We start from the raw sequence: 23,467 nt of genomic DNA on the forward strand, positions 1-23,467 counted from the left end.
TTCCAGATCAGCCTCCTCAGCCTTCTGGTTACCTAGGACTGTTTTTGGGTTTGTTTTTTGGCCAGTCCTGGGGCTTAAATTCAGGACCTGAGCACTGTCCCTGACTTCTTTTTGCTTAAGGCTAGCACTCTGGTAACTTGAGCCACAGCGCCACTTCTGGCCAGTGGTGCTGAGGAATCAAACCTAGGGCTTCATGTGTATGAGGCCAGCACTCTTGCCACTAGGCCATATTCCCAGCCCCAGTCCTGTTTATCTAGGATTAGAGGAGTAAGCACCCAGCACCTAGCTTTTAAATGTTTCCTTTTAAGAGAAGCCAATTTTGGTCACTTCATATAACGAACATGTCAGTAACCCACTCCTGTCTCTGCCCATGCCCATTCTTTTCCTGTGTGTGTATGCACATGCGCACACGCGTGCATGCCTCACTTCAGAGTATTTTGCTCCCTGAATGTTTTTTACATGAAGTTCAGTTATCTGACTTGAGCAAAACTCAAAGTCCAAGGAGTGAGCAGAGTAAGAACATTGTATAAATTGACTCATTATATAAATGGCTGGGTTGCACTCACTTAAAAGGTAAAACCTTTAAGGACTAGAAAGCTAAATCAACCAAATATCCCAAAGTGTCTGTTTTATGGAATTAAAAAATGTGAACAGTGGATGGTTAACAATTTTCATACGTGGTTCTGTCTTTTGGTACCTTAGAGAAAAATCATTTCCAATTCTTAGGTTTACTTGAAGACAGCGGTGTTCCTGTTGTAGATAATTACAGATTCACTCTAAGTAATCAGGACTTACGAAGTATCATGTTCTTACGTGCCAGTCACTGATTCAATCCAAAGACCAAAGTATTTCAAGAATACTGTCACTAAATAATTGTGTTCTATTATTGATTGAGTAGGTAGTCTCTTGAACTTTTTCTGCCCAGGCTGGCTTTGAACCATACCCCTTTCCCAGGGTCAGCCTCTCAAACACAGTAGTATGCATGTCACCCAAGCTATGTGGTAATTTGAGATCGAGAGGACTGTTATCCAGGTACATCCTAGGAAGAAGCAAGACCCTATCTCAAAATAACCATTGCAAAAAAAAGAGGCATGGGATCAGGGGGCCCTGAGTTTAAACCCAGGTATCAGAAAAATAAACCTTCCCAGTGTTGGGGAACAAGTGTAGAGTTAAGAAGTAGACATATTAAATAATAGTATCACAATAAATTTTGGTAGTTTGATAATATTCTTCAGTTTTCTTAAATTTGCATTGAGACGGGATTTCATTCCAGTTATGATAACGTGTTCTTTTGGATATTGAAGCTGCCTTGTAGAAGTTTAGAAGCTGTGGTTGTGGGTTGTCATTTAAATCGATAAGTTTGAGAAAGCATTTTAATGTTATGTATTTGATTGATTTTAAAGGGTTGCATTGTAGCATGAAGAACACATTTAAATAAAACAAAGTTCTAAATTTAAAAAAAAAAAAGAGGCATGGGTCAGTGGCAGAGTGCCTGCCTGGCAAAGCCCTGAGTTCAAACCTCAATACTACCAAAAGAAATTAACTGTAATTTCTTAAAAGACATGTTTTAAAAAAAGAAAGAAAAGCCACAGGTATGAATAAATGTTTTTAAGTATGTTACCTGATAAAAGCATAGAAAGGACTATTACAACCTAGTAATAAAACCCAGTGAAAAGTGGGCCAAGAAGCCAATGTGGTGGCAGAGGTTTGTAATCCCAGTTACTAAAAAAGCTGAGGCAAGTAAGATCACAAGCTGGATAGCCTTACAGCTATCCAGGGTACACAGGAAGGAGAATCAAGGTCCAAGGCTGGCCCAAACAAAAAGCACAAGATACTATCAGAGAGAAATAACTAAAGCATGTAAAGGGCTTGGAACTGTGGGTCAAATGGTAGCATACTTGCCTATCAAGCTCTGCCTGCAGAACTGCTGCCCCCTCCCCCGCAATATACTTACGTACATACATACAAGTAGCAAATAGGAACTTGCAAAAAAGTTTAACATCATGACTAGGCATTAGGAAAAAAGGTAAGCTAGAATAAGGCAATACTAATGCACCCATTAGAATGTCTACAATTAGAACCACCAATATACCAAGTACTGGAAAGGATTCATAGCATCTAAAACTCTTAAAATAGTGGTCAGGATGTTAAATGAAAAATAAAGAACATTTTAGGAAACAAAGTTTCTTCTTTTTCTTTTTTTTCCCCTCTTGCCAGTCCAGAGGCTTGAATCAGGTCCTGGGCATCAACATAAACACAAGGCTAGTGTTCTACCACTTGAATCACAGCTTCACTTCTGACTTTTTGGTGGTTAATTGGAGATAAAAAGTCTTCCTGTCCATGTGGCCTCAATCCTTATATCTCAGCCTCCTGAGTAGGTAGTATTATAAGTGTGAGCCACCGGTGCCCAGCTACTGCCTCGTTTTGAGTCAGGGAAGGTGGTAGGAAGGAAAATTAGAGAATCAGATATAGCTTGGGTTGTGGCTCCTTATCTATTTGCCCTGAGAGATTAAGTGAAGCGTTTAGACAGTAGTACATGTATATACACTTGTAGTCTTTACTCCAATTCTACAATGTACAAGTAGCATAGTGGTTACAGAGCAAGAGCATTGGAGTTACAATTCTGCGTCAAAACACCTGCTGCCACTTACTACGTGAGGCCTTAGAAAAGTTACTTAAAAGCCTTGGTTTGCTTATCTGTGAAAAGAACATGATATGAGTATAAGGACTGAATAACAAAATCTAAGCATGTGAATGTAATTTGCATTCCATAACATTAAAATAAGATACATATTTTAAAACTACTTCTAAAGCTTTCAAATTTATACTTTACCAAGTTTGTTTTTCATCTAAGTGCTTTCAGGTGTTTTTTGGTTGGTCATGGGGTTTGAACTCAGGGCCTGGAATCTGTCTTTGAGCTCTTTTGCTCAAGGTTACTGCTTTATGACTTTTGAGTCACAACTGCACTCCTAGCTTTTTGGGTGGTTAATTGGAGGTAAGAGTCCCACGAACTTTCCTGCCCATGCTGGCTTTGAATGGAGATCCTCAGATCTCAGTTTCCTGAATAGCTAGGACTATAGGCATGAACCACTAGCTCATACCCAGCTTTTCATTTTGTTTTTAATTTTACTCTGAAAATACTTTGCCATTTAGTTACATTCCCAGCTCTTAATTTGATCCTCTTTGTGGATGTGAAGACATGCTGAGATTTGAATTCAGAGTACCGTGCTTGCTAGGCAGGCCCTTTACCACTTCAACCACAACCCCAGACCTTTTTATCCCTTATTTTTAGGATCCAAGTAGTGTTTTAGCCTAGGGCCAGATTTATATCTAAGTTTCCCATTACAGATGTGAACATCACTCTGCCTTACTAGTCAAGACTGAGGCCTTGCTAACCTTTTGCCAGGACTCGCCTCAAACCACTATCCATCCAACTCTGCTCTGAGTACATGGGATTACAGAAGTATACCAAGGTGCGTGATTTATTTTTTAAAAATTTACTTTTTGCTTAGCTTATGTTATCACCTCAAATCACCTACTTATTTGCACTTCAGAGTTATATGCAAAACATAATCTTTCAAGTTAGTTCTTTATTTTATTTTATTATTTTGTTGGTCGTAGGGCTTGAACTCTGGGCCTAAGCACTGTCCCTGAGCTCTTCAGCTCAAGGCTAACACTCGACCATTTGAGCCACAGGGCCACCTCCAGTTTTTTGGTGGTTAATTGGAGATAAGAGTTTCATGGACTTTCCTGCCTGGACCGCAATCCTCAGATCTCAGCCTCCTGAGTAGCTAGGATTACCGGCTTGAGCCTCTGGCTCTGGGCAGTTCTTTATTTTAAAACGTATTTTATAAACCCTATTATTTTAAATTACATAGCAAAATTCAGTATTAACATTTCAACTTAAAATCCTCAACACATTTTGTAATAGGAAATGAGTGTTTAAGAGAAAATGATCTGTAAAGATAAATAATAATTTTATATACTTCAAAAACTATGATTTATTTTATATTTGTGGTTTATTTTTTATGGGCTACTATTTATTCATTTTTTTTAGCTTCTACTACTTAGTTAAACCACTGAATGATAAATCTAAACTTGCAATTGTTTGTCATGAAGTACTTTATATACTTTAGGTTTTGAAGACTGTACTAGAAAAGACTGCTTTTAGTATCATATTGCTAGCTGTTAATGTCCTTGTACTACTGAACAAGTTTTAAATGCAGTCCCAAAGAGGTGTCAACCAAAGCCTTTAACTACAGATCTTTAAGTTATTTACACGACATTTAATAGAATGTAACTTACTCCATGCCCTGTGCAGTCTGCCGTGCAATATCTATAAGTTTGATCATCTCAAATTTGGTCTCAATGATGTGCAGATGGTGATATAAGCTGGAGCCCTCACACCACTGGGTAACAATAGCCAGCTGTGGTTTTGTGGAATAGCCCATGAAGAGTAGGATATTTACATGTCGTGTTTTCCTGTAAAAAAAGAAATGCGTCAGTAAATACTAAATGTTAATAAATGTTAGCAATTCTTAAAAATAGAGCCAAGGTAGTCTATCTGTAAGATGCTGCCAGAAAAATGTACTGAAGCAGGGAAAAAAGGCAACAGAATGACAAATTTCTGAGATGTGGAATCATGTGACTTAACCTCTAACTCTATCCAGAATTTTTTTTTTTAATAGACCTGAAAAGCAAGTAGAGATTGATTAAATACTTTGGTTTGTGTGAAACTACTGCTTGAGAATATAGCCACTCTCAATCTTACAGGGATAGTATTAAAAACTTTTCTTCACCAGGTGCTGGTGGCTCATGACTGTGATCCTAGCTAACCAGGACGCTGAGGTCTGAGGATCGCTGTTTGAAGCCAGCTGAGATAGAAAATGCCATGAGATTCTTATCTTCAATTAACCACCAGAAAACCAGAAGTGGTGCTTTGGCTCAAAATGGTAGACGCTAGCCTTAAGCGAAAGTGTTCAGGGACAGCGCCCAGACCCTGAGTTCAAGCCATATGACAGGGGGGAAGAAGTTTTCTTCAAGATGCACTGTACCCATAAACTGCTTTGTTAAGTAGCAACTCCCGTTAACAACTACTTAAAAGTAATAAAAAATTAAAATAAAACCAGGTGCTGGTGGCTCACACCTGTAATCTTAGTTACTCAGGAGACTGAGATCGGAGGACCGTGGTTTGAAGCCAGCAGGAGCAGAAAAGTCCCTGGTGAGACTCTTATCTCCAATTAACGACTCAAAAACTGAAAGTGGTGCTGTGGTTCAAGTGGTAAAGCCTTGAGCACAAAGAGGCTCAGGAACAGCACCCAGGTCCTGAGTTCAAGCCCCACAACGGATTAAATAAATAAATAAATAAATAAAATAGAAAGAATGTAGTTTTCTCTAATTTTTACAATGAGTTTTCTTGTTCTGTTTTCTGGAATTAGATGGAGTAACTACATATCCTCTGGAATATTGCAGCCTTCTGTGGGTTAAATTTGCTCACTTTCATTGACCATTATTTCCCCCTAAGTTGTTCAAGAATCTTGCTCACTTAAGTTGTACTACCCTTGATCTACTCTTCTTTGTCAATGTTCCTAATGTCCTTAGAACAAGGACTAAATACAACCTCAAAATGGATTCTGAATACTTAGAATTTTAATTTAAGAGTACTGTTTCCATAAATGGAATTACTATCATACATGATCAGAACACTGTATTTCCATTTTTCAGTCCAGGACTTGGTCTTCTATCATAAAATAGTCAATATTCCTTTAAATAATATGATGAAAGATGAATTATAATTAGACATATTACATTTCTATATCTATTTTGAGTAAATTTATAAAGCTCACAGAAGCTACCACAGGAAAACAGGAGGCAATAACAAGAACTTCTCTCCAGAAAATAGTAATCTGCACAAGCTCACCTGAGTACTCCTACTTCATTTTTGAAGGCCTGTAACTGTTGAGGTGTAGGTGCTGTCACATTCAACATTTTCACTGCTACGTCACCTAAAAGGTAATTGTCATTCCAAATGTCATTCTAATTTACATTTTAAAAATACAAAATATTTTTGGGTGTTTTAACTGTCACAGCCCTAAATGTATTCCATTATAAAACTGCAAATGAGTTAACTATATATATCATAACTATTTAAACTGTATTAATTTTCTAAACTAACAATGCTATTCTTTTACTAGGCATTTCAAAATATCAAACCAAATAAGAGCCAAGTTTATTTTTCCTTAGAATTTGAGTTTAATTAATATCGAGAGCGTTTTTCTGATTATTTAATAAAATTAAATTAGAACTATTTACTTAAAGCTATGAATTTCTTGTGACACGATTAAGAAAATAAATTACTGTACTTCAAAAAATTCATCTGAAATAGCTTCACTTCACACACCCTGCCAATAGATATATGAATTGGGACAGCCACTGTGTAATACTGCTTACTGGTAGTTATCTATTAAATTGGGTGTTTACACATTATGTGACCCCACAATTCTTTCTTAACCTTAAATATACGTGTCCTTATATAAAAGTACATAACCTTTATATATGTGTCCACATATAAAAATGGACATACAGGCTCTCCAAAAGACATATACTTCTACATCATTAGGAATAATGCTAAACTGGAAACTACCAAAATGCTCATTATATAGCAGATGGAAGAAATCATGTAATTGTCACACAGTGAACTATTATTCAGAGAATGAATGACTTCAACTATACCAACACAGATGAATTTTACATACAGTGTTGAATAAATTGGGCAAGACACAAAAGTATACATTCTATGCTTCGGCTGGGATGGTGGTAGTTATCCATGCAGGAGGACTGGCTGGAAGAGGGAAGGTTCTAGAGAGTTTTAATAATGTTCTGTTATTTATTATGCATGTCCATTTTGTAAACTTTCAACTATTTGTCCACTTACATGTACTTTTAGTATTTATATTATACTTTTATATATTATTTTTCCTAATTATTAAAGCAATCGCATGTTTATTCTACTGATTAGGCTACATAATATTTCATAACACTGACAGATGTTTAAAATAGCCTTGTACTGGTGGCTCCTGCCTATAATCCTAGCTACTCAGGAGGCTAAGATCTAACGATACAGTTCAAAGCCGGCCTGGACAGAAAACTCTGTGAGACTCTTATGTTCAATTAACCAACAAAAAAGTGGAAGCACAACTGTGGCTCAACGTGGTAGAGAACTAGTCTTGAGGAGAAAAGCTCAGGGACAGTGCCCAGGCCCTGAGTTCAAGCCCCATGACTGACAAAAAAGCTTAAAATCCTTTGGAAAACATAAAGACATTCCTATAATCACATCTCTTAGAAATGAGCAAAATTATACTGATGTATGACTTACTAGGCTTCTATATATATGCAATGAGTATGTGAAATGATTATAGCGATTTAAAATATTGTCATATATATGTATTTCTATGTAGCTCCACAATAAGGCATTGTACATACTGCCTTATAAGGTCTAACATACCAAAAGCAACTTTCCATATCAATAAATATAGCTCTATTACAATATTTTAACTCTTTATATCATATATATATGTGGAAGTATCAATTTATTTATCTAGCACTCTATTAGTTTTTCATTATTAAATCCCTTAGTGAGGGCCTGGGGATATAGCCCAGTGGCAAGAGTGCTTGCCTCGTATACATGAAGCCCTGGGTTCGATTCCCCAGCACCACATATACAGACAAACGGCCAGAAGTGGTGCTGTGGCTCCAGTGGTAGAGTGCTAGCCTTGAGCAAAAAGAAGCCAGGGACAGTGCTCAGGCCCTGAGTTCAAGCCCCAGGACTGGCCAAAAAAAAAAAATCCCTTAGTGAATATACCTTCACATCTGTTCATTCATGTCCACTTACTCCCTAAGGATGTCCCACAAATGGAACTGCTGGCTCAATGTACGTATTAGGAAATTACCATCCAGAAAGTTGGTAGCTACTTATTTTCCCACTAGGAGGATTAACAATAAAACTCTCAATCTGGGGCTGGGGATATGGCCTAGTGGCAAGAGAGCTTGCCTCGTATACATGAGGCCCTGGGTTCGATTCCCCAGCACCACATATACAGAAGACAGCCAGAAGTGGCGCTGTGGCTCAAGTGGCAGAGTGCTAGCCTTGAGCAAAAGGAAGCCAGGGACAGTGCTCAGGCCCTGAGTTCAAGGCCCAGGACTGGCCAAAAAAAAAAAAAAAAAACCTCTCAATCTGATTAAGTAAAAAAAAATCTTTGACCATTTGAGATACAAATGTTTTTTAATGAAGTTATAATTATTTGATAACTAGTAAAGCTGAACATTTTAGATACGGTTACTGACTACTTATATTTCTTCCTTTGGTAAACAGACTCAATATTTATTGGGTTTTGTTTGCTTTTGTTTCTTTTTGCAGTACTTGAGGCTAGGGTAGTACTCTTCTCACCAGAGCCATGCTTCTAATTCAGCATTTTTTGTTGTTGGTTATTTAGGAGATGGAGTCTGGCAATTTTTTCTACTCAGGCTGTCCTGGAACCACAATTCTCCAAATCTCAGCTTTTTGTGTAGCTAGGATTACAGGTATGAGCCACTGGCACATAGCTTATCTATGACTGATCCCTACAAAAAAAAACAATTTTGGGGCTGAAAGCTGGTGGCTCATGCCTATGATTCAAACGATTCACCAAGCTGGGATCTGAAGATTACAATTTGAAGCCAGTCCAGATAGATACTTTCAAAGGGCTGTTATCTTCAAAAAGCCAGAACTGGATGTGGAGTTTCATGTGGTAGAGCAGCAGCCTTAGATGAAAAGGCTGAACGAGTGTGTGAGGCCCTGATTTCAAGCCTCAGTACAGGCATACATATACACACACATTTTGGGGACCAGCTAATCTGGAAGAATTCATCTTTAAAATTAGTACTGTAATATAACCATAAGAGTTTTCTGGATGTTAACAGTTTATTTCCAAGAGTTTTTGTTGGAAACCTTTGAAGGACTCTTGCATCTGATGAAAACAATTTAATGATCCAAACAGTGAATACTTATTATTATTATTATTATTTGTGCCAGTCCTGGGCCTTGGACTCAGGGCCTGAGCACTGTCCCTGGCTTCTTTTTGCTCAAGGCTAGCACTCTACCACTTGAGCCACAGTGCCACTTCTGGTCATTTTCTATATATGTGGTGCTGAGGAATCGAACCTAGGGCTTCATGAATACGAGGTAAGCACTCTTGCCACTAGGCCATATTCCCAGCCCCCTTAATTTTTTAAAGTAATTGTTGCTTGCTAAATATATCCTGATATGATTGTGGCCATGACACCACATACATACATACCATGCCACTTTCCCTTGAAGACTGTTCCAAATGATCCAGATCCAATTCTCTGTCCCACTGTAATCTGTCCATCAGGAATTTCCCAGTCATCACTTGAATCTCGTCTACCAAGTGTTTTCTTGATGAAAACAGTACAAAGGTCAATCCAAACCAAACCAACAAGGAAAACCGTATTTCACACTACATATATTAACCTATGCCTGACAGCAAAGTAAGGGAGAATAAAGACCCTTAAAAAAAAAAAAAACTCGAGGCTGGGAATATGGCCTAGTGGCAAGCTTGATTCGCACACATGAAGCCATGGGTTCGATTCCCCAGCACCACATATATAGAAAATGGCCAGAAGTGGTGCTGTGGCTCAAGTGGCAGAGCGCTAGCCTTGAGCAAAAAGAAGCCAGGGACAGTGCTCAGCCCTGAGTCCAAGGCCCAGGACAGGCAAAAACAAAACAACAACAACAACAACAAAAACTCACAACAAAGGAATGAACAATGGGTAAAAAGTATGACTCAAAATGTCCTCCCAGCCCCCCCCACCCCGTCAGTCTGGAGTTGTAACTTAGCAGGTTACACTTCTCAGACAAGTGCTCTACCACTTGAGCCACTTTCAGCCCCAGAAATAATATTTTAAAAAATAGACATTGCCCAGTGCCAGGGGGCTCACACTTGTAATCCTAACTACTCAGAGGGCTAAGATTTAAAGATCATGGTTTGAAACCAGCCCAGGCAGATAAGTCTGGGACTCTTATTTTTATTTAACCAGCAAAAAGCCAGAAGTGGAAATGTGGCTCCAGTGCTAGAGCAGCAGCCTTAAGTAAAAAAAGACAAAAGAGAAAAGAGAATCTCCCCGCTGCCCCGGAAAAAAAAAATCATTTTTTCAGCATGTGCAGAAATATATATTATTAAAATCAATAAAACAAATTAGTTTTCTATCACTTGGAAGACTATCAGGGGCAAGACAAGTACTACATATTTTGACTACCTTTAGCCAAATGCCTCAGAATTTTAAGTTTATACTTTTAAAAGAGAACATTATTGCTTCTCTTCCAAAACCAACTTTTACAGGGGCTGGGGATATAGCCTAGTGGCAAGAGTGCCTGCCTCGGATACACAAGGCCCTAGGTTCGATTCCCCAGCACCACATATACAGAAAACGGCCAGAAGCGGCGCTGTGGCTCAAGTGGCAGAGTGCTAGCCTTGAGCGGGAAGAAGCCAGGGACAGTGCTCAGGCCCGGAGTCCAAGGCCCAGGACTGGCCAAAAAAAAACAAAAACAAAACACCAAAACCAACTTTTACAAAATTATGTTAAACATGAGAACCAAAATCAATGTAATGACCTGAACTAGGGAAGGGAAAGAAAAATGAGGGAGGGTGTAACAAATATGACAAGAAATGTCCTCACTACCTTATTATGTAACTGTACCCCCTCTGTACATCACCTTGTCAATAAATTTTTAAAAAATCAATGTAATGGTAAAATGCTTTAAGCAAAAATCTATTAACTCTTAATCTGGTTATGAGAATTATACATCATACACAAACATATCCAAAAGAAAATACAAAAATCGAATATGAAATCTAAAAAGAAAATAATCATTGCATATTCTTACCATTCGATTTCGATCTTCTGAGGATGAAGATGACTTCCGCTCCCGCTGGGGTCCTGGAGATTTCTGTAAGGCCTTCACATTCGTGAGCGAGCCAGGTAATGAGGCAGGTGGTGTGGCAGACAAACCTGTGGTTGACCCTAAATCAGAGAAAAGAGAAACTGTATCCCTTACGCAAGAACAAACATGCTCTCTTATCAAAATACAGAAACTGGGGAGAGACCTAAACTTACTTTTTAAAATTTTGTGCATGTTCAAACAATGGTTTTATAAAAAGGGTACGCCTAAAAGCCTAATTTGTGATTCACAGTATAATTTCTTTTAGTTTTCTGAATGTCTTTAGGGTAGCTAATATACACTTTGCTTACTGGTGCAAGATTTAGAAAAAACAATCTCTGAAATAAGATATAAATACTCAAAAACACTCCCAAAGTTCCTGTGTCTGATAAAAAATTTAAAAAACAGAACCAAAGTAAACACGCACACTAACAAACTGGTTTTAAATTACCTCCAACAGCTCATCAGTATCTTAAAAATACGGAAATCCAAGGGCTGGGAATATGGCCTAGTGGCAAGAGTGCTTGCCTCATATACATGAAGCCCTGGGTTTAATTCCTTAGCATATATATATATGAGGCCAGAAGTGGTGCTGTGGCTCAGGTTGACAGAGTGCTAGCCTTGAGCAAAAAGAAGTCAGGGACAGTGCTTAGGCCTTGAGTTCAAGCCCCAGGACTAGCCGAAAACCAAAACCAAAACCAAAACCAAAAATATGGAAATCCCAAGTAGAAATATTTTCTAATAGCCTAAATGTTAAAAACGTTCTCTTTCATATTAATTCTAAGTTCTACTATTTAAGAGACATTGGTCACTACTGGTGGTTCCTGGAAGGTTTTTTTCCCACTAAATATAAATTGTTACATGTATAATGGAGCTAATAAAAGCAAACCTAAGTAGGTTTCTCAAGACTTTCTAGACAAATCTCTGCCTTAATAAGTAAGAGAAAGTGTTGTGGCTTCTCTGTCAAATTACTGAAAACAGGAATATTTTATAAGCCCAGTGATCCTAGGGTCACTCTTAAGAATTTAGGTCAGTTAGGAGGAATAAATTTCTGATGGATGCATTTCCAAAAGCTGACTCAGTGCAAATATCCTAAGCTCACATATAAACACTGTGTTCAGAGTGGTTCAGTTCAAAGACAGCTAAGTAGGGCCTGAGTATAGCTGGGCAGGACTGAGGTTTCCAGGTAGCATTTCTATACTCAGTTCCATACACATGGAAGGTCCTCAAGAAATTTAAAAAAGAAATTACTACTCTCAGGGAATAAAAAGAGCCATGATTTTCCCAAAAATAAGGTTACCATTAACAACACTGAAATGGTAAATGTATGCAGACATTATATTACTGTATCACAATGCAAAATTTCCAAGATTTTACATGCAATTACCTACGAAAAATGATGTATGGAGTGTGTCCTAACTGAAGCACAGTATATTTTCTACCTGCCATTGATAAATTTCAAGATGACAAAGCCTTAACTGTTTGCATAGGTTCCACAGTTCTGATATACTAAACAGTGCAGTATTTAAATTCTATTACTGGTATTGAATGACTTTTTCCCATTCTATGAATCTTCTGAGAAAGAGCTAGCCTGCAAGTGCAAAAATTCAAAGCACCACTAAAATATTTCAAGTCTTATTCACTCACAAGTATCTAAAGATAGTAAACAGAATCCTTTAAAGACATTTAAAATGAGACACCTGTCCTAACTCTTACTTCAAAGTTTAAAAACTGGTTTAACCAATAACTAAAGTATACAAAACAAAAAGTATGAAATTTCCTCATATTAATTAAAAGTATAACTCCTCAAAATTTCTAAACTTATTCATGCTATGATTTAGTTAAAACTTTATTAGCAATAAAAATTCAACATATATTTTAAAATAACTTCCTACTTTTGTTATAAATACATTCTACATTATACTATATACATTCTACAAAAAACACTGATATTGTAAAATCGTAAAAATAAAAAAGCCTTAGAAAAATCTTTTAATAGGGGTTTCCATTTCTATTTTTATTTTCTTAAAAACCATGAAAATTATTGATGCCTCTCCCTTATTTTTCCCACCCACTGTGATTAAGAAGTTATTGAGACCAAGAAATCATAAGACAACAAAAAACAAGATGGAAATCCCAACTCAGAATTTTCTTGCTTTTAAAATTTTATGACAGACAGCATACAGAAAGCTTGTAGTAGTGAGCATGTGTGAGAAGCACATTCAGAGCATTCCAGCCAGGCCAAGCAGAAATTTAGTACTAAAACTCTCACACTTACAAACACACGCTGTGAGGGTGAGACACAAACAGCATCTACGGATGCTTATATTTAATTTGCTTTGGGTGAAAACAAGAAAGAAGAGCCCAACTACCTCTGAACACTGGGCCAGGCTCAAAATCAAACACTATTTCACTGGGGACAGAATGTAGGAGGGGGCTGGGAGTCCGGGATTGGTATTTCCGAAGACAGCGCATCAGCTGGTTCAAGGGGGCTGTTAGAAGAGAAAGAGAGGGGCAGGCAAACACAGGAAGACAGACACACAGAAGAAATGAAAGAAGTCATGGGGAATAAATACGATGAACTGAAGCCTGCTTCACAAAATAATTCTGGGTGTTAAGGGAAAAAAACACACACCTGCTTATTTTAATAAAATCCCAATGATCTTTTAAAAAGTGACTCATAAAAAGGACAAGAAATGGCACTTGATTTTAGGTACTGAGCAGGCTGTGTTTATGACTAAGTCAACTGTGATGCTAACATGATGGCAACATTTAAATGCTGGATGCACTGGGCAAATTATCAGCAGCCACAGTTATTAGGACATATGAAAGTCAAACTGGCAGCAACATTAATTGGCAGGTTCATGGAATAACAGAACAAAAACTCCTATATAAATACATGTTGTGGTCAATACTAAGCCCAGAGGACATAATTCAGGCTTATTATTTTGTTAGCTTCACAAGTATACAGAAACATAACAAGATGATTTATATAATGTTTACTCAATATAAAATACCATTGAGTCTCTTGGCTTAGATACTTTTGAAGGTACACAAAAAGGTCACAGTGAAGACATTAGCTCTAAGCATAATAGGCAGTTAACCAAGAAGTCTTCCTCATTAGATAGAAGATAGCTGAAAAAATAAACACAGAGGACCTCCTGCAAGAAAACTTCAAGATAATCTCAAATAGCATCTCCTAGAAAACGTTATATAGGGTTACAAAAAGTATTTTCATAACATGAAACATTTCATAATATTTCATGTTGTTTTTGGTAGAATGAATGCTAGGTAAAAATTTTGTAAGAAATCTCAGTTCTGTTTCTCACTTGGCATTTTATTTACTAGACTTAGTAAATAAGAGGGCAACAAGCTTTTTCCATTATGGATCTATTCTATAAAATGTACATTTTTAGTTGGGTGCCAGTGGCTCATGCCTATAACCCTCGGTACCCAGATGCTGAAATCTGAGGATCACAGTTCAGAGCCCATTTGAGCAGACAAAATCACAAGACTCTTATCTCCAATTAGCCAGCCAAAAGCTAGAAGTAGAGTTGCTCAACTAAGTAGTAGAGAAGCAGCTCTAAGCCTAAAAGCTAAGCAAGAACACAGTTCAAGCCTCAGTTCTGGCACACATACACAAAAAGTACATTCTAAATACTTCTAGAAAGATTAAGAGAAGTGGTTGATAATGTCTGACAAATACAATTTGTGGCGGGCAATTAAAAGGACTCCTTCTAAGAATGATTTAGTAAAGTTAAGTTTTATCTGATTCAATCTTTCTGTATCAGTAGAAGTTCCCAGATGGTAGAAATTAACAAAGGGGTAAAATAAGGATCTCTTCTTGATATAATATATCCATTAACAGAACACTGTAAATAGTGTATTTTTAATTCCTTTTTATGTCTTCTAATTTTCTTTACTTACATTTTAAATCACCTTAAAATTTTATTAGCAATACAATATACTATAAAAAAAATTGGATCTTCTCTACACATTTTTCTCTGTGTCTGTGTTTCATGAAAAAAGCAAGTATAAAGAAAACAAGCAGCAAAGCAATTGCATTTTTCCCTGTGTATGTGCTTTTTTTTAGCTGCAATTATGACTTACCTCCATCACCACGAAACCCTTGGTCTCTAATCAAATCCTATAAACAAATAGTAAAGTATATTTACTCAAAGCACATGATAAGAAAGTAACAACAACATCGAATTTTCCACTATTCATTAACAGAAAGGTTAATTCAAAACAGTTCCTGTCTTAACAATTACTTCACAAAACAAACAATATGTAACTAGCTAGTGTACAAGATAAAATCTAAATTCTGAAGTATTTGCCAACCTAATCCTATACTGAAAAGATTATTAGTCCTGATCACTTGTTGAAATCCATTTTCGGCCATTCAATGGCTTCCATCAATCCTTAAAAGAAAATCCTACTGGCACATATTAAGAGCCATAAAAATGTTCATACCCTTTGATCCTGTAATTCCACTTCTGGGAATTTTTCCTATGGAAATAATTCAAAAGAAAAAAATGATATGCACAAAGATGTTTAGTGCAGCATTATCCATCATACCAAAAGCCAGAAATAATTTTGACATGTTATGGTGTATCAATTTAATGAAGTATTATGCAGTTAGCAAAACATTATGAAACTTGGATCATGAAACATGTTTACAATAAAAAATACAAAATTGAAACACATTGAATACCATCATAAAAATACAGGGGCACAGGACATAAAAGGAAAAAAAAATAAAGATTATGTTAAGATTGGTCTTTATAATAATGTTGGTAGTGGGGAGAAACTCCTACTAGTAATGCAACTTGGATCTTGAGGTAGAACTTGGATTAGTTTATTCAGTTTAACTTAAATGTGAGGGACTGAATGGCCCTGAATGTTTCTAAAATCATTTTTTTTTTTGGGCAAATAGGCGGCTTTTTGCTTATGGGTTAAATAAAGAGTAAATTATTTACAGATGTATTTCTAACATGTCCCATGTATTAATGTAGAGCCTTCACCATTTTTTTTACAGAATAATCAACAGATATTCCTATTTTCAAACTAAGTGCCAAATGTAAAAGGCTATGTGACTATCAATAAACAGAAAATCCTAGTGGCCTTACTAACTTTCTGTGGTTCTGAAAGCATATAATCTAATTAGAAGATGTACAAACATAAAAATTAAATAATACATATCAGCTTAACAATATAATAAACAAAAAATCGGTTTGTTGCTAAGTTACTGCCGCCTAAGTGCTGCTGGTAACTTTTAGTGCCTACATATACATAATACCTACAGGATTTGGCTACCATGATGCTGGGCTTCCAGCCTCTAAAAATGGATCATAATGACATGGAAGTAATGAATAATTATAGAATTTGGACACTGGTAAAGTAGTTGAAAGGCATGAGTTGGCCTTTGAGGATAAGTGTAGAAAAGCACAACAAAAAGTCCTTCTAGACAGAGGAATACACGTGTGCATGTGTGCGCACCTACATACACACACACACACGCGCGTGCCACATCCTTTCTTTGTTGCTGTAACAGCTCTGAAATTCTTGGCTTTCTCTGTTCTTAAAACTGAACTCTAGGGCTGGAAATATAGCCTAATGGCAAGAAAGCTTGCCTCATATACTTGAAGCCCTGGGTTCGATTCCCCAGCACCACATATATAGAAAACGGCCAGAAGGGGCTGTGGATATAGCCTAGTGGCAAGAGCGCTTGACTCGTATACATGAAGCCCTGGGTTCGATTCCCCAGCACCACATATACAGAAAATGGCCAGAAGTGGCGCTGTGGCTCAGGTGGCAGAGTGCTAGCCTTGAGCAAAAGGAAGCCAGGGACAGTGCTCAGGCCCTGAGTCCGAGCCCCAGGACTGGCAAAAAAAAAAAAAAAAAAGAAAACGGCCAAAAGTGGTACGGTGGCTCAAGTGGCAGAGTGCTAGCCTTGAGCAAAAAGAAGCCAGGGATAGTGCTCAGGCCCTGAGTTCAAGGCGCAGGACTGGCAAAAAAACAAAAACAAAAAACAAAAAAACTGAACTCTAGTATCCACATAAACTTAGATTTCCAGTATCTTCTTAAAAGTTCCTTGCCAATTTTCTATTTGTTCTAGATCTGGAAATTGGTCAACTTCTAGATCTTTCTATCATTTTCCTACTTTATCTTGTATGTAGCTAGTTCCTTTTCTTACATACTTCTCCATCATAACAAAGAAAAACTTTCAGGCCTACCTTTATATCTGAAAATATTTGTGTAGTAGTATTAGCTCTAATTTTTAACTTCTTAATACTAACTAGGCATAAAAAGTTTTCCAAACCACTACAGTAGACAGGCACTAATAGTTCTAGAGTTAAAATAATTTGCCTAATAACATACAATCTACAGAGAATCATGCTCCTCTTTAATTATTTGTAGCTTCTAGTGAGATATTATTTCCAAGTCCAAGGAACACTACTTCTGCATCTTATTGTCTTCAACATTTTCTTATTGGCTTCTTTCTCTACAGAGTGTGAGTATGGCAGTAAAAGTAAGTGCTCCTTTGTATGTAGGGATGGGAGGGAAAAACTGGGAGACAAAGAGGGAAAGGGCGACATTATCCAAAAAGAAATGTACTCTTTACCCAGCTTTTGTAACTGTAACCCCTCTGTATATCACTTTTATAATAACAATTAAAAAACTAAAAAAAAAAAAACTGCACCTCAACTGCATCAAGCTATGACTGTTTTGTCATTCCTTTACAGGAATCTTTTCAAAATTAACAATCCTATTTCCTCACATGCCTTCCTCTCCTCTACTAGCCATAGATGAAGTCAAAGTGACTTTTCTTTTGTTAGTGGTGATGGGAATTGAACCTAGGACTTCCTACGTGTTCAGTAAGTGTTCTACCACTGTATTTACCCAAACCACAAATAAAATTTTAATTACTCAAAACAAGTTATTTTGGTCTTTATCTCATATAAGTCTTAATGACAAGTGAGCACTCTCAAAGTCCTATTTCTTCCTTTGGCCACAGCAGAACTATTAAAAGCTACCTGAAGGAGAGCCCATAAAAGTAAAAATGAACAGTCTTTCCCTGCAATATTAATATTCACCAGGACTGCATTTTCTACTCTCTTCTCAATTTACATATACTTTTTTCCTTTTCCAGCACTGGGTTGAGCCTTATGCTTCCTATGCCAAGTGCTCTACCACTGGATCTTCACTCCTAGTAGTTTTGCTTTTATTTATCATTTCATACTTTTGAGATAAGGTCCTGAAAACTTTGCCCAGTATGGCCTTGATCTCTGGATCCTCCCATTTCTGTGTCCCAAATAATTGAGATTACAAAGTGTTCAACTTAACACCAGCTCAATTTTGTTGTTGTTGGTTGTGGGGCTTGAACTCAGGGCCTGGGCACTGTCCCTAAGCTTTTTTTACTCAAGGCTATACTCTACAACTTTGATCCACAGCTCCACTTTTGGGTTTTGAGTGGTTAATTGGAGATGAGAGTCTCAAGGACGTTTCTGCCTGGGCCAACATCAACTTGTTTTATACTCTCTTAAGTAATATTTACATCCAAGTCTCAAACTGACACAAATACATTAATTTACTTCAAAATATGTGTCTCTATTTGAGGTCATTATATTCAACTGCAAAAAGACTAAACCTAAAGTCCCACAGATATCTTAACTCAGTATGTCTAAAATAAAAATTATTACTTTTTTAGAGCTGGGCACTGGTGGCTCACGCCAGTAATCATAGCTATTCAGAAGACTGAGATCTGAGGATCATGATTCAAAGCCAGCCAGGGCAAGAATGTCCATGATATTCTTATCTCCAAGTGACAAACAAACAAATAAGTAAATAAATATAAAAAGCCAGAAGTGGAGTTGTAGCTCAAGTGGTAGAGTGCTAGCCATGAGCACAAAAGCGTAGGGACAGCTCATTCAAGCCCCAGGACTGGTACCAACAAAATTTTTTTAAATTCATTTTTTGTTTCTGTAAACATGGTTTCTATAAACCATCTTCTCATTGATGAGCCAGAAACATACACATTATCATTTGTGTCTCTTTCATCCTTTTCCTTTACTACTATGAGCGTAAGATAGGAAGGCCCTATCAGCCAGCCACTTCTCTACAATGAGATCTTGAGTAAATCTTAACTTGGTCTTAGCAAATTCTTTTTTATTTTTCCTTTTTATAAATTTTAAGTGTACTTTTTTTTTTTTGTTTTTTCTTTTTTGGTACTGGGGGTTGAACCCATGTTTCGCTTGCTAGGCAAGCGCTTTGCCACTGAGCTACATCCCAGCCCATATTCTTGTCCTCTTTAAATGTAATCTGCTCAAGAGAAAAATGAAGATAAAAACATTACTTAGCCTAACATTTTTTTGAAGCAGGACAAACAAATGTACTTAGTATAGGTAGTACCTGCACACAGTAAGCACTCAAACAGTTGCCATTTTTAAGATTTCTAAGAATTTTACCATTAATTCATTAATTTTTAGTTTCTCTCAATACACTCATTTTTGCCACCAATGCTATGATTTCAGAAATTTATGATCTCTTCACTGAAATACTGCAAAATCTCCGTTAAGACAGCCCTGCCTTTAGCTGTGTTACCTATTAGGTCTATTCTCCATACTACCATCAACCATTTGTTTTCTAAAATATAAAGCTAATCTCTCACATTCAGGTTGGGTGGAGTGGTCCACACCTGCAATCACAGCACATAAGGGGCTGAATCAGGAGGCTCAGGAGTTCTTTTTTGGTTTACGAGGAGATGAACCACAGGCTTCCTGCGTACTAGGCAAGCACTCTACCGCTAAGCCACATTCCCAGCACATACTATTTCTTTAACAAATGCCTTTCTTCCCTATCAAGTGTGCTTAATAGATGCTTATCCATCCACCTTTTGCATTCTGGCTTAAAAGTTACCACTCTATGCTAATTATTCCTTCATTCAACTAGGAGTTTATTATCTTCTTTAAATTATTTTTGGTCACTCTGTACATACATACATACACACACACACACACACACACACAAACACACACACACACATTACTTATGTATATTTGTGTGGGTACCAGAGCTTAAAGTTAGGGCCTCTAGCTCTCACTAGGCTTTCTTGCTGGTGCTATATCACCAGAGCCATGCCCCAAGTCAGCATTTTGTTGGTTGATTGGAGAGGGTTTTTTCTGCTCAGGTTGGCTTTGGATTTTGATCCTCCAGGTCTCAGCCTCCTGAGTAGCTAGGATTATAAGTATAAGCTCTCTGCTCCCAACATTATCATTCTGATTCATCCTCCATAGTAACTTCCTATAGGGTAATGAATGTACTGCCAATTAATCTTTAATTCCTAGTTGCTGAGCCCAAGGTTAATAAAATTAGTTTCAGTGGAATAAGTGACTGACCATGAATGAAAATGTTATGTGGCTGAAAGTCTTGGAACAAGAGAACACATAATAATATAGGCATTATAAAAACTACCCTAACAAGCCCAGTGTCAGTTGCTCATGCCTATAATCCTGGCTTATCAGGAGGCTGAGATCTGTGGCTCATAGTTTGAAGCCAGGCCGGGCAGTAAAGTTCATGAGACTTTCATTTCCAATTAATCATCAAAAAAGTCAGAAACAGAGCTGTGGCTTGAGTGGAAGAGTGCTAGCCTTGAACAAAAAGTTCAGGGCTAGTGCCCCAGGCCCTGAGTTCAAGCCCCAGGACTATTATAAAAAAAAATTAAAAGTAAAAATAAAATTATTCTAACAATAGTACAAAGAATGGAAATGGATAAAGAGAAATCAATGGTGGAATAATCCTCCAGTAAGTAACTCAATTAATAGAATATAGTGTCAAATGGTGGTAGTGAAGCAGGCAGGACTGGAGGCACTGATCAAGTGATTAGCATGCCTGCCTAGTGAGTGCAAAGTCCTACGTTCAAACCACCAGAAAGGTGGTATCTTACAGTTCATTGTTTAAGGATGAAAACAACATTTAGAGTGATACTTCAAATGTTCAAACCAGAAAACCAGGAGAACACTGTCAAATCAGAAAAAAAAAAAGGAAAATAAGAGCTGGGTGCTGCTGGCTCATGCCTGTAATCGCAGCTACTCAGGAGGCTGACATCTAAGGATCACTGTTCAAAGCCAGCATGGCCAGGAAAGTCCATGAGACTCTTTTTTTTTTTTTTGCCAGTCCTGGGGCATGGACTCAGGGCCTAAGCACTGTCCCTGGCTTCCTTTTGCTCAAGGCTAGCACTCTGCCACTTGAGTCATAGCACCACTTCTAGCCTTTTTCTATATATGTGGTGCTGGGGAATTGAACCCAGGGCTTCATGTATATGAGGCAAGCACTCTTGCCACTAGGCAATATTCCCAGCCCTCCATGAGACTCTTATCTCCAATGAGCCAGGGGAAAATTGGAAGTGTAGCTGTGGCTCAAAGTGGTAGAGTGCTAGTCTTGAGCAAAAAAGCTCAGGGACAGGGTAACCACGCTGAGTTCAAGCCTCATGACTGATCAAAAATAGAAAGGAAAATAGTGTATTATTGTTCAGTTTTTGAAAGACAAAGGCTATCATTTTGAACATATCTAGAACAGATCTAACCTAGAATACTTTGATTTATTTCACAATCTCCTTATTCTCTATTTCCTTTTCTTTGTTCACCTTTGAATTCAAGTCTACCTAGATAGAATAGGAAAACTGGTACTAGGAAAAAAGCCATTTAAATGGACCTCCAAAATTACAGAAAAGTTTCACAGTGAAAAGTGAGAAAATGTGATTTTACAGCTTTTTGTAGTTGTTGTTGTTGCCAGTCCTGGGGCTTGAACTCAGGGCCTGAGCACTGTCCCTGGCTTCATTTTGCTCAAGGCTAGCACTCAGCGACTTGAGCCACAGCGCCACTTCTGGCTTTTTCTATATATGTGGTGCTGAGGAATCGAACCCAGGGCTTCCTGTATACGAGACAAGGACTTTACCACTAGGCCATATTCCCAGCCCCTTACAGCTTATTTTGAAAAATAAAATGAATACGTATGATAGTTTTTCCTTTACACTAAATAACTTACATGGTAATTCTCAAGCAAAAACAATCAGGATTTTATTAGTTATATACCAAACAGAGGACAAATTCTTAATTCCATATTCATCTTTTACAGCACAACCATAATTTATAAAAATTTTGGAGGACTTCATGAATACTTGTAAGGGCCTCTAAAATCTTTTGTTATTTAAACCAGTTTTATTTTGAAGTTAAGATTTTTACAGAGATGATGAAGTCATAAAGAAAAAGACTGGAATAGCTGTAGTTTGGGCACTGGGGAAGTATTTAGGGTTCACGTAAAACCTAGCACTGAAAACAAAGGATAAAATGAGAGATGGCACTTACTTCTGGAATATATGTATATAAACATATATGTTATATATGTATATAAAACAAGTGTGGCAGGAAAAGGAAATACGCGTGGTTTAGTTCTAGCATGCTGGATACTTACATCAATATTGACAGGTTCTATTGTGTTTATGTGCACATTAGGAGCTGATGAGGACCGGTCCCGTTGCCCAAACTGATTTCTATGATCTTCATCTGCTGGTCGGAAGGGCTGTGGAATTGGAATGGATTTTGAAGGAGATGGACTGGTGAGAATTTGGGGCCTGAAAAAATCAAGTCATTGGAAGGTAAGATTCAGAGCAATTATGTAGATATTTTAAAAATGGGACATATCAAGATTTTAACAGGAAAATCTTTCAAATAAAGCATGAAAATTCCGGCAGCAATAACCTTTAAGTTTAAAAAATAACATACCAGGGTGTACTGGAGTGGCTTAAACAGTAGGGAGCCTGCTAAGTAAATCCAAAGCCCTGGCTTCAAATCCTTGTACCACTGCCCTCTCCGAAAACACTACATATAAACTGAATATAAATCCATCATTTTAATTCACTATTTCTTCTAACTTTGTCATTGCTTGCTGGTATCTGAAGGTACTACAATGGAAATTTTATGGAAAGTACTAGGAAATGGTAAATATTTTTGAGACTATTATCTGTGTATTTCAGGAGCAGAAAGATCTATCTACAGCTTTATCTCATAGTTGATTGAGGCAATACTGAAACATCATTTCCAAATTCAGAAAATAATCTTTCTCATTTTAAAAGTTTTAACATGCTCAATTATTGACATCAGTAACACAAGAGAATCATACACGAAGCATTACACCAGTGTTTGTGTGTGTATGTGCAACTGCGCTAGGGCTTAAACTCAGGGCTTGCCCTGAGCTTTTTTGCTCAAGGCTAGTGTTCTACCACTTAAGTCACAGTTCCACTTCTGGCTTTTTGGTAGTTAATTTGAAAGAAGAGTCTCCCTGACTTTCCTACCCAGAGTGGCTTTGAATTACAATCTGTAGGATTACAAATCTCAGCCTGTTCAGTCCTGGATTACAAGCACAAGCCACTAGTGCACAGGTAAACCAGGCATTTAATTCTTTTAAAAATCA

The 23,467-nt window shown here is 37.4% G+C and overlaps 1 protein-coding gene across 6 annotated transcripts in view; it reads right to left on the bottom strand.

The window, feature by feature from the left end:
* The window catches only part of Braf (B-Raf proto-oncogene, serine/threonine kinase), a 131,914-nt gene that overhangs the window by 37,329 nt on the left and 71,118 nt on the right, over positions 1-23,467 (bottom strand). For 5 of the 6 annotated variants that reach the window (XR_007210137.1, XR_007210136.1, XM_048340345.1 and 2 more), the window contains 6 exons: positions 22,469-22,628; positions 15,107-15,143; positions 10,943-11,079; positions 9,336-9,453; positions 5,921-6,005; positions 4,306-4,482 (listed from right to left, as the gene is read on the bottom strand). Coding sequence is in view for 4 of the 6 variants with exons in the window: in XM_048340345.1 (XP_048196302.1) it covers positions 4,306-4,482; positions 5,921-6,005; positions 9,336-9,453; positions 10,943-11,079; positions 15,107-15,143; positions 22,469-22,628 (714 nt within the window). In the remaining 2 variants the exon portion in view is untranslated. Of the gene's footprint in view, positions 1-4,305; positions 4,483-5,920; positions 6,006-9,335; positions 9,454-10,942; positions 11,080-13,368; positions 13,489-15,106; positions 15,144-22,468; positions 22,629-23,467 lie in introns of all 6 variants that reach the window. The other variant, XM_048340348.1, reaches the window with a different exon arrangement.

The sequence above is a fragment of the Perognathus longimembris genome, chromosome 2 (assembly GCF_023159225.1).
Source record: "Perognathus longimembris pacificus isolate PPM17 chromosome 2, ASM2315922v1, whole genome shotgun sequence".
NCBI classification, from domain to species: Eukaryota; Metazoa; Chordata; class Mammalia; order Rodentia; family Heteromyidae; genus Perognathus; species Perognathus longimembris.